We start from the raw sequence: 13,081 nt of genomic DNA, 5'->3' as shown, positions 1-13,081 counted from the left end.
TGCGTCTACTAATTTACTATCTTCACTTTATAATAATTATTATAATATCTCAGGACAACTCACACATCACCATCTAGTTCCAAACTAAGTAGAGTTTGTATTATGGGTACTAGCACAGATAACATAATAGTACTAGATAACTGATATAAATGCTTAGATATTGAATTTTTTGTAAATACATACACAATATACATAGAAAACACTCAGACGATACAAACAGTCATACTCATGAATACAGATGTGTGTACCGTGCGAGGAATCGAATCTGCGATCATCGGCAGTAAGCTAAACCGCTAAACCGCCGAGGCCGTCATTAATTTTGAATTTACTATACAGCTTTAAGCTATACGCTTGGATACTGTATTTAATCCTATGGTACGCGTGGGAAGAGAATAAGTGTTCCATTATTGTTTGATAATGATCAAGATCAATCACCTACCACGAAAATTAGTCATTACGTATTCGAATGAAACTCGAATTTGTTTACACACTCTCGAACATAATAGTGACAGCTGTAGTAATAATTTTAAAACAATATCACTTTGTACTGAGAATTTAATGTCTATTGTAAAATGTATTCTCATAAAAACACTTGTGATATTTTCATATAAATATAGTAATAACAATTTTAAAAAAAAATCTATTATGAATTTTATTAAAGGTTAATGAGAATTTTTTTTTCGTTTTCCAAAGCAATATAAAATTTGAAATGTTTATATGTTTATACTTAAAACTATAATTTCGTTTTACAAAATATTAGCATGCAGAAATGATAGTACTTATGCTAATTTTTGCATCGACTGCATGAAGGTTTCTCTCGAACTATGACTTTGTACGGTCAAACGCAGTGTAGGGCGATCTTTAGCTATGTACATACAATGAAGGAATGTAGAGACAAAATGTCTCAAATAATAGACTTACGTCTACCAACACCCACTATCTCTACTTATATTGTAATTGTACACTTTCTTACAACGTGATACGTCAAATAGAAAGTGCTATATAATATAATCTGTGATATGTTACACAGAGTAGATTACATCCTACACAACTCCAGTAAGAAGTACTGATGCATTTATCGGTACCAAAACAATTTCTTTTAAATAGTCTGTGGGCGGCTGCACTTAGTACCGCAATAATGGTGTTCTACTTACGTAAAAAAAAACTAAATATAAAATTAGTGAGCCGTCCAAGCGAAGAGAGGAGATTTCAAAAGAAACAAACAGTCATGAGCATAAATTATAATTAAGTACTTATACAGGTGTTATATAAACTTAAACACAGCGTAATAAGTACTACTTATATTTACTAGTAGTACATAAGTAAACACTGATTTCAATGTCATTTCCATAAAAAAAACGTTGCGGTCATTTTCCTCTGTCATTCAAATATTGACATGTACTTATGTAAGAACGTACTGCAATTAATTATAACTTGAATAAAAATAATTCTTATTTATATTTTATTAGCCGAAACCAGAGTAACAAACAGTATATAATAATAATAATCATAATGTAGTTTGAATTTAATTAGACAATATAATAAAAACTAAATTATACAATACAACTATAAAAACATTCGCTCATATGAAGTGAATAAATATGCCTACATAGTCACCTTAATGTGTATAAGTGGTATAAATGTGGAGCACATTAGTCCGATTTAAATTGACCCTTTCTTTTATATCGAAAAACTTGCTTCATATCCAACAACATAGGGACTGTGGAGGATGAAGTGTCTCACGTTAAAATGGTCGCCGCCAACTTTATACAGCTGACTGCGATGGCGCGAAATGCGAAAATCGGTTTCTGTACTGTGCAGTTCTGACCGCGTACGGACGTATCCGAACGTGCGATTCGAAATTTAAAAGCAAAATGATTTTTCGCGCGCTTTCCATTCTTTTGTTATTATCAGTAGTAAATGCGTATTATTTAAATGAAGAGGAATGTTTAAATTATACCGTGTATCCAGTGCAATATGAACTAAAACTGTATGTTAATAAGGCACATTATGATTGTCACATTGTAATAACGATAATAGCAACTGCTCCCGATGTGAATGTAATCGAATTAGATGCAAACGATTTAATAATCGACTTTAACTCTTTAAAAGTATTAAAGGGAGATGAAGATATTGTGAATAAATATAGACCATATGAATATGATAAAGTGCATGAAAAATTGTTTATATATTTAAGGGAGCCATTGATACGATATTATAAGGAGAATGAACAATATTACAATATTATAATGACGTTTAGGAAGAAATTTACAGAGGACTCCGAAGGTATATTTCTAGTGCCATACACGGATGCTTATGGAAAAATTAAGTAAGTACCTAAGTGTATATTAATATTAAGTTGCAATGAAAATAATATTTTTTTAATTTAGTTTTTTTAATACGTTAAGCAACGTATATTATTAGACATGCTGGGATGATTTCGGAATATTTGAATATTTGGTTGAATATAATGCAATATATCTACATTAAACTTTATGGACAGCTTACTACAATACATCAGTGAGAACCGCGTTTATATAGGTTAAGCTTTTTCGGAGATTATACAAAAAGGTAGAAACAATCAGACAATAATTAAAAAAACTATTGTTAAAATAATCTCGGTAAAGTTAGGATAACGTGTACAAAATATTTTTAAAATATATAATTCACTTTAGATTTCTTTACGATTTTATTATGTGTTTGATATCTAATTCAAACTTTTTATCTTTACAAAGGAACACTTGTGAAAATATTAAATAAGTATTTACTGACTAAAATTCTAAACCTGTTTTAATATTTTGTGTGAAAACAAAAACAACGGTTTTTGTTTAAATCGATCTTCTGACAAAAAGTGTAACATGTGACAGCATAGATCAAAAAAGATTGTCAATAACTTTATTTTTGTATTGTGACAAAATACTAGACATTATTTTAATTAATCGTGGGTGAAATGCATACATTACGATATCATGTGATGCCCGTGATACTAGTCATGCGTGGTCAATCTGGAAGACTAAGATGTTATGCCTCTTATCATGTCCTCCACTGTGATAAAAGTTTTTCTAGAAACTTTTTGCCACAGACAACCACATTGTGGATCATTGCCCACATTGTCCACATTGTCCACATTGTCCACATTGTGGACATGGAATATTATAACAATTGACAGAATAGTTCTTCCATTTGGAGTCTTCTGTAATACATTTAACGTTATCTATTCGAATATATATAGTAAGTGACTAAATTAGCCATAGTTATGCAATACTGTTAGAGGTATACTAATTAGGAAAATTTATTTACCACCTATTAGGGACTGCAATATACATAAACGAGATGCGAAGTACTATAAAAATACCATAAATATTTAGCATTGTGTAGTGGATGAGATTCAAGGAGATATTTTTTGTTACAATTGTTGTTGTAGCTATAGACTGCATAGATAGAGAATTGTGCCTATACAAAAATCTTTAACCGTCAATTTACAGGTATTTCTTACTAACTTTCCAATGATGGAAATATTGGTAACATATTAATTTAAATCTAGAGTATTTCTTTTAAATATTACACATAGTTTCGGATATCAACTTCCAGGCCTCTTGTTACTGACTGATAAACGAATTATTTATTACTTACATACTTACATTATATATATATATTACGACTTCTATTTAGTATCTTATCCTATGTTTTTATTTTTACATTTTTTTTATTAAATATAAAATATAACTTTAATATAGTTATATAGTTAAATCTAGATTTTGGTACTAGGTATATGGCGATGTGGAAGTTGTCCAGAGTAATCGGTTAATTTGTATTAATACACTACTATACCTATACTATATTACACACCTATATACACGACTATAACACCTAAACATAACTTCCTAACTATTACTAGCCGATTATCGTTTCTTAGATTAATTTTTGGTTTAACAGGCGGACAGTCAGTCAGAAATATAAATTATTAGGATTTTTTTTGTATCGGGCAGATTTAGGGTAGTAAAGCAGTAGGCCACGATGCTCTCAAAGAGACTATATCTTCTTTCTATAGTATAAAACAAAGTCGCCGCCATTGTCTGTTCGCTTATCTTTTACGCAACGGAATTTAATGCAGTTATCAGCAATAGATAGAGTGATTCAACATAAAGATATATATGCACAATACATATGTATTTTGACTAGTATCCGTACGAAGCCAGGATGGGTCGCTAGTTAATATTTGAGCTGTATAAGAAATTATTAGACCTACAATGAGAGTCACTGACAGTTTTGTATATTTGTTTGTCCATACTTCTGTCACTGCGCCCTGCTATAATAAACGTATCTACAAGCATTTCTATTATTTTAATTCACTATTACTGAAATGACCTATGCTGCGTTTATTTCAATGCACATTTAAAAAACAAACAGGATAAATTCATTCAGTATACGTGAAATTCCAACTAAATGGCTCTGACTAAATAGATGTACTAAAATAAATACACACTATATAATAATATAGGTCAGTATGGAATCACTGGCTGTACCTAGGGTTGCCACATCACGGAAAAACCTACCTGAGAGTGTTATTTTTAAAATCGTTAATAATTTTTTTAGTTCATATTTTTTTGTTTTTGCTGAACATCTGACATTTAATGGTTTTTTACCATAAAATTATACATTTTTACATAAAAGTTGAAATTTGTTAGTATTTGTAACTCTGTTTTTAATAAAGAAATACTCATTCGATTTCTTTCCTTGCTCCATAATCTTGAAGATAGGAATGGAGGATTCTTCTTTTTTTTTTAGATTTTCACTTATACACTTTGGGGGTCCTCTTGGGGTGTATTCCACTTCTTGAAGACCCCCGGAAATCCGGAGAAATAAATGGAGTACACTACCCGGAAATTAGGAGAAATAAATATACTCCAGTTATTGCACCGAATTTTCTTTTATGTTTTTTTTTTCGCCAGGTTAACCATTATTACCGGCCAATCCGGGATAGTCGGCAACCCTAGCTGTACCGCGTCATGACCAAGGTTCCTCGTAACTCGCGAACTATTGTTGATATTTACGTTCAGTCGGCTAAATATATCGGTTGCGAATAGCGAACTTGATTTCTTATAGAAGGTTACGTCTAGTGGCCATCGCCAAAATGACTCACTTTCTTCGATGACACTGACCTGAAAAGTAAATAATAATAATAACCCTGGACTATTCACACATCGCCATCTTGTCACAAGCTAAGCAGAATGTATTATTGGTACTTAGACAACTGATACCTAATTTATAAATACTTAGATATATTTTTGGAAATATATACTTTACATGACTAGTTGACCCGTGCTACTTCGTCTGTATGATTACTTCCTTGACATTTATTATTATATTTCACCCATTTACTATATTTTCCTAAATTAAAGCCTTTTTATTTTGTAAAATGAAATGATTTTGATGAAATTTTACAGCAATATTACTGTAAAATTTCATCAAAATTCGTTCAGTAGTTTTTGCGTCAAAAGAGTAACAAACATCCATCCATACTCACACATACACACACAAATAAAACACTCGCATTTATAATATTAATAAGATTAACACCGAAACGAATATAAATAATTATACTCATGAGTACAAATGTTTGCACCGTGCGAGGAATCGAACCCGCGACTATCGGAAGTAAAGCGACTTGTTTAGCCACTAGACCACCGGAACAATGTAGCCAAGTTGTTTTCTGGATGGTATCATATTAGTTTAAGTTTTATAAATTGATTTTTGTTATTTAGTATAGGTACTGTCATCGTCACATTTTGTGTACAAAAATTAAAAAAAAATCATCATCAATCATCAAAGAGGAAAACAAACCACCGGGCCCGTCGAAAATAAAGTTCCTAGATTAAAAGCTAGTTCCACAAATACATTTTTATTTAAGTACTAGCTGTTACCCGTGAAACTGTCGTTGTGCAAATAAAATAAAAAATACTATACTAAAAGTAGCTAAGTACCTCCTTATAACATTAGCTATCTGCAAATAAAAGTCTCGTACAAAATAGCCAGCCATTTCAGAGATTAGCAAGAGCAGACAGAAAGACAATATTTTAATTATACGTTTTTTTTTGAGTTCCCGATATTCCGATGTTTCAACCGCAATGATCACGGGTAAACTCTTTACCTTGTGACTTTTCCTAATTATACGAATAAATAAGGAACGCGTCAAATTTAAAAAAGTATTTTTTAATCTAAGTACCTTATATACTTAAGTACGTTTAATATATAATATTTAGTATCCTAAAATTATTTTTATATGTTTTCAAATTCAAGTGTATAGTTGTAATTTCAAATTAACAGCTTTTCATTAAATTAATATACGTCTTCAGAAATACTAATATAAACTTATATCGATATACCTCGTTCATTGCATTATTAATTATGCTGTTATCTTATTATAATTGTATGAATAATCATTGCAGTAAACAATATGACATTGAAATGAATTTGTAATTAGGTCGTATAACATTTATATATATACAATTGCGATATAAGTATAGAATGTCATGCACTAATTGGTAAATATCTACATTAGTAACCAATTACCAAAGAAAATAATTTTAAACACTTAAATTTTATAATCTGTGGATGCAGATACCCGACTGCCAAACTCGAGTATGTGCATATTATATATGTGTATATTTTACAATCACAATGAACGTGTTTCCATCAGTTAGACACCCAAACAGTTCACTGATCCGTTACAAGTTTTTCAGAAAAATTGTTCAATTTCATTAATATCACTGGCTTTCAGCTTGGTACCTTATACCCTTTACAAATAACCGTATAGATGCGTTTCCTTTATGTCTGTATTCAATTAAAACATTATGACCTTAAAACAAGCGACCATGTACGCGCATGCGTTTACGCAGACTGGTCGACCTTTTCACCCACGTGTTGTCTAGCACATAAAAGGCGATCCTTATATCTTTTAACATAATAGATACAATGTTACCATCATTTTTGTATGATTAAATCACATTTATATATAGAGTTTTGAACTAGATCTGATCAAGAAGATAATTTTTATGTTAATCTGACATTAGACTAATAGTAAACTTATTTTCGATAAAAAAAAATACACTTTTTACAAGATAAACTTGTACAAAATATTTTAAAATAAGAATTAGCCTTTATAAAATAAACTTGTACAAAATATTTTAAAAAAAGAATTAGACAAAGACAAATGTCAGTTTTAGAGTTTTTTTATTAATATGTATTACGGCTCTGGATACAAATCATATTTTAGTAGTTTTAGTGACTTCAGCAAAATATTGCATATCGCATAATACGTTATTTAGCCTGCATAAGACAAATATTTATATTTTTGTATTGTTATTTTGTATTATTATTTTGTGTATTATATATATTTTTGGATATTTTTTGGTAGAGTTGCTTAAGTTCTATAGAAAATTAATAATATATATATAAAACTCACACAATATGCATACATCATATTTTTTTTTTTTTGTGCGAGTAACTGCAATCGGCAGCAAGGCGGTGTGCTAAACTGCGAGAATACCGTGAACGTCAAAATATATTAAAATATCTATCTATTGAATACACATATATCGAATTTACTTATATAATCCAAAATACGTATATCATTCCTAACATAATATAGACATATTTAAAAAACAAAAGTTAAAAAAAAGAGAAAATTTCCAAGTTATATTTAAAATAGAAAATGAAGGCGTAAAATGATAGCAAGAGCTATCAAAGCGAATCCTAAAATTAGTATCTCACATACGAAAGTCATCGTAAAATAATACACACACATTTTTAGAATTTTATCGACAGTTTGCATCACAAATCATAACCTTGTTCCATATGTGTAGTATTTTATGAATCGTAGCGTTGTTTGATGTAATCCCAAAGCGTATTTGTCGTAAAACCATAAATCTTTGTGTTGTTGTCATACATTTCATAAATTAACATCTAAAAGTTACGGAAGTAGTAGCATTTGGGTTATGACACTATTTTATTAGTTTCTGAATTTGGGATTACAATATGAGTTATACACTATGTCTTTTATATTAAGGTATTTGTTTCTGCCACCGATCTATTTAAATAATAAATGTGGGTGTTGTTACACGTTTATCTTAAGAATAATACTAGATCGATTTTTATAATCTTTGAATTGTTGTATTGTTTATCTCCCGAATCTGTTAATTGTTTAATTAACAATACAAAAACATCTAATAACCAAAGGATAATAATTTTCTCATACATTACCTGGGACGGCATTTGTGATGATATCTCAGGAAATTTTGGGTATATGTAATATGTGTAAAAGAATACTTAATATACACATATTTATTATTTATTTATTTAAATTAATTGTGTTATAATTAATAAATATTTAACTAATATTTATAGTGACAATATCTGTAATTAAATCCATTCGATAATATTATAGCACATATGATATGGTTCATATATTTCATTAAATATAAATATATTATATATAATAATAAATAATAAAAAACCTGTAATAAGTTTATAAGAAATCTATGGTTTCTGAGATAGATTCATATTTTATTTTATTTCAGGCAACTTAATTATATTACAATATTGGTCCATATTTTATATCTTAAGGACTAATATGTATATAATAACTCCACTCCGTAGTAGTCTTCCTTCATGAGGGTGGACAGCATGTTGGAGGAGATCCGGGCCACAACTATTTATATTATTAGATCGGTACAATTCAATATAAAACATTAACAAATTCAATATATTTTTTAGTAAGAATAAACTTGTCTACTTTGTTAATACATGCAAATTATCTGTAGCATATAACGATTGTTCCATTTTGTATAGCTAACGAGCCGAGACGATGCCGCAGCGTCGTATTTATTATGGTAATTAGCAAACCTTTGTTATTATTGTATCACAGCTCTACACGGGGCCGGATATTGGTTATTAACCCGAAATAAATAACTAGTTCTTAACGGCGGCTCTGCTCGTGGAGTTACATATTTCTCTTGTTACGTTGTTATAAAAATATTTTGCGAAATTTTAGTTAAATATGTAATATTATGTTATCTGTGGTTAAAGTAACGCTTGATATGGCACTATGTTTCATTATATCAGGAAAGAAGGAGAGATGAAGAACAAGATATAGTTACATCAATCGGATTAAGGAAGAAGTTGGAGTCGAATCAACATTCAAAGATCAGACGCAAGAACATCGACGCAAAGTTAGGAGGTCGGTGTTTTTTAGGAGGCACACTTTGGCGAGTGTGCGCAGGACCTGCATAATATGCCTTCCCTTTTTTATCACCGAACTAGATAATAAACATCAGTACTTTATTCGTACGTCGTGGAAATTCCATATATTCGTACTGAGCGGGTCGTGTTGTCTTCTCTAATACGCATGGCAGATGATGACTGCCAAAGAGTGGAACACGCTTCCAACTTTCGCGTTCCTAGAGAAATATAACCTCCGATTCTTCAAGTCCTTCTGGATAAGCGCGCTACATCCCTAGGTCTTGTCGTTATTTTCCATTAGATGAGGTTAGATAAAGCGCAAACTCATTTATATTTAAAAAAAAATAGTAAGAGAAGATCGTGAGAAATGATAGAAGATCTATCGAAAAGAGCGCAACTCTAAAATTATGAAGGAATGAATAAAAGTATAGCTAATTCATATTCTATACTCCATACGGCTAGCTGTATCCCATGGCATTGTGGAATATATCCTACCTTACTCGCTGATGATGATGATGTTTATCAATAACTGCAAGAGTTTTTAAAATTGGTTAAGTTAATCAACTAAGAATAAAAAGTTTATAAACCAAATCATTTCTCTTTATATTAACAATATAATGAATATCACGTGGAGTGTTCTGAAGAATTGTTCGGATTAATACCAGCTGCTGAGTTTCACCACCGTATCACCCGCCAGAAACTGAAATACCATCCTGATCATCTGGATGAATGGCGGTCTTCCACAGTGCGGTTTTCTAGAAACTTTTTGCCTCGCACAACCACATTATGGAATCACCTTCCAGCAATGGTATTTCCGAACCGATACGATATTGAAACCTTCAAGAAAAGAGCTTATTCCTTTTTAAAAGGCCGACAACGTACTTGCAATTCCCCTGGTGTTGCGGGTGCTCATGGGCGGCGGTAATCACTTACCATCAGGTGAGCCGCATGCTCGTTTGTGTTATAAAAAAAATAAAAATACCCCATCTCCTGTTTTATTCGTTTTATAAATTTACATGTAATGTCAATATTACGACACTTCAGTATGAATGGTCCTAATCGAAGTTCTGACCTTGTTGTACTTTTATATAGGCACTCATCAACCCACTAGCATGCTTGATTGATGGCACGAGCTAGGAATGTCGCATAAACTGGATTATACAAAAAATCTAATAAGATGCTCAATGTATTTGTTGTTTTTTAAAAAAAATTTTGTATTCTAATATGTATATATATATTCGAAATCCACTATGAACTTTTCTACTGCTAATTGCAATATTTAACGTGTATTACTTGTTTTACTTTTTAAAATTGTCTATGCAATACGAATTATGTTGACATAGATACTTTCAGTATGAATTTTATTATAGTTAAATTATGACTCCGCAACCAAGATGCTTTTAAAATAGGTTATAATAGCAGTTTGATAAAATAATAAATGTTTTAATTCTTAATGATGATGGAATAATGATAACCTTTGCGCTAATAGAATGAACAATACAGGAAGCAAGGAGGATGTTAGATCAATTAGCCTAGCGTGCCTATTGTGCTAAATTTATTACGAGCTAGCTGTACTCGCGATTTCATCCGCGTCTAAAATAGAAGTAGCCTTAGTTACTCCTTATTACATCAGCTACCTACCAAAAAAAGTCCCGTCAAAATCGGTCCAGCCATTTCAGAGATTAGCCAGAACAAACAGACAGACAGACAAAAATTGTAAAAAACGTTATTTTGGTGTATGTACCATATTTATATTCATATTTCATAAAAAACGGGTATTTCAATATTACAAACAGACACTCCAATTTTATATTCGCAATGTGGTTCTCTCAGTTGTTTAGTACCCATAACACAAGCTCTGGTTAGCCTGGAATTTGATAGGGCTGTATCCGAATATTTCTAATGATGTTTTCGAAGTTACATTCCGTAGAAACAGTAGGTCGATATTTGGGTATCTCTATTCGAATAACACGCATCGTTTACCACGCCAAAAACCATTGTTTTCTAAGACGGCCTTGATATGATTTGATAAATAGTACGAACATCTTTGATATGGACCATTAACAACCAATTAAAAATTTTTTTTAATGATTCATAAAATATATGTTATGTGTAAAATTATCGTATCATAAAACTCCACTAAAAATGCTATGCCGATTAATTTGATTTTATTGTGTATATTGAGTATGTGTGAATGTAAACTATTTTTCATACCCTCAAGAGATAGGGGTGGTCCAGTACAATTTTTTTGGACAATATTTTTATGCTTCGTATTCGGCTTTATAAATATATACAACACAATATTTTCAACTTTTAACAGTCAATCCCTAATTCTAATAGTGTTATTATTAATTTATATGCTAAAATACCATCTTCACATTCATTCTATGAAGTGTAAAGACAGTATAAAAATAAAAGTATTAACATTTGAACTATACATATGTATGTAAGTATTAGAGGAATAGGCAGATGTCATCATGCCCAGAAAAACTCGCAGTTCTTACCGGGTCCAATTGTGTTTTCAAATCACCCAGTAACACATTAAAATTTACACACAAAATTTAATCCAAACTGTTCCAGCATTTATGAGGAAATATAAACACACGAATTGTATGTGTGATTATATTAATATATATATAAAGAAAGAATGATAAAGAAAAAATGTTTTAAAAGACTAACATGCAAGTTTCTTGCTCTTTCTTCTTCTGATGAGTGTGCGTTCCGAATTACTTCTAGAATAAAAAAAATAAGACTATTCAAAAGTGTTTGTGTTAAATTTATTTGAATAAAGATAAATAAATACATTTTTATTTCTGTTGTTTTTTCGTGGATGATAATAAAATGGTGCGCTTCGTTCACTTTTTATGCTGGCGGGGCAAGACTGGAGGATGATAAAATGAGCAAGAGGTCAGGTCAGTTAGCCCATCGTGATAAATTCCTAGTGAATTTCTCAGTTTGTAGAAGGAACCGCGAAATTCTTTTTCTATTTATATAGATAACCTATTGATATATGCGCGCGCGTATATGCGTACGGCGCCTTGTGTTAACAGTAAATATTCAACTACTTATACAAAAGTGCTTATATTAACTTTATTTGAATAAAGATTATTTCTGTTTCTATAAAATTTTTAAGGTCTCGTTATTTTCAGTATTTTTAATTTTATGTTTTATTTAATCGAACACTTTCTAATTTTACTATTATCCTAATATATTAAACAAGATTATTATTTCATTTCAGATACATAGTGAACACAAGATTGTCTCCCAATAGGGCGAAATATTTCTTCCCCAGCTTCGCCAATCCAAGATTCGAAGCCGTGTTCAAATTCATTGTTCGTATGATGACCTCATTAACAGTAGAGGAATCTATTAACAAATCTTTGACGATATCAGAAGAGCAGAGAAAACAAGTGTAAGTATTTTTTTATATATTTCCTGACTTCTAATACTCTAAGGATTTTTTATTATTTGTGTATGTCAATACAGACTGATACTGATATACATACCGGCTTCAAGTATCTCTGCACTCGCTAATATTAGCTGGTAGAGAATGCTATTAGCATTAAGCTGTATATTGTACAAAATTCAATAAAGTTTTAACTAAATAAATTAGATAAAAAACGTTAAATAAGTCGTTTTATCTGACGTCACGTAATTCATGTAGTGTTTAATATAAATAGTCTTAATAACTAGTGTAGAATTAGAGTAAATCAAGTTGTAACAAGCTAATACACAACATATACTTTTTTGACCGAGCGATTACTTCGAACATCCAAATTCACAAACTTTACCTATTTCTAATATTACTACTATAGAATAATGCATATGTATTATGCATATA

The 13,081-nt window shown here is 30.6% G+C and overlaps 1 protein-coding gene across 1 annotated transcript in view; it reads left to right on the top strand.

The window, feature by feature from the left end:
• The first annotated feature begins 1,830 nt into the window (after positions 1-1,830).
• Positions 1,831-13,081, top strand: part of LOC131844753 (aminopeptidase N-like) — a 28,152-nt gene continuing 16,901 nt past the window's right edge. The window contains exons 1-2 of the mRNA XM_059193714.1: positions 1,831-2,329; positions 12,479-12,652. Coding sequence (XP_059049697.1) covers positions 1,875-2,329; positions 12,479-12,652 — 629 coding nt within the window. The 5' untranslated portion in view covers positions 1,831-1,874. The remainder of the gene's footprint in view (positions 2,330-12,478; positions 12,653-13,081) is intronic.

The sequence above is a fragment of the Achroia grisella genome, unplaced genomic scaffold (assembly GCF_030625045.1).
Source record: "Achroia grisella isolate CSIRO2021 unplaced genomic scaffold, CSIRO_AGI_Agris_v1 utg413, whole genome shotgun sequence".
Classification (NCBI taxonomy): domain Eukaryota; kingdom Metazoa; phylum Arthropoda; class Insecta; order Lepidoptera; family Pyralidae; genus Achroia; species Achroia grisella.
This window is presented reverse-complemented; position numbering and strand designations above follow the sequence as displayed.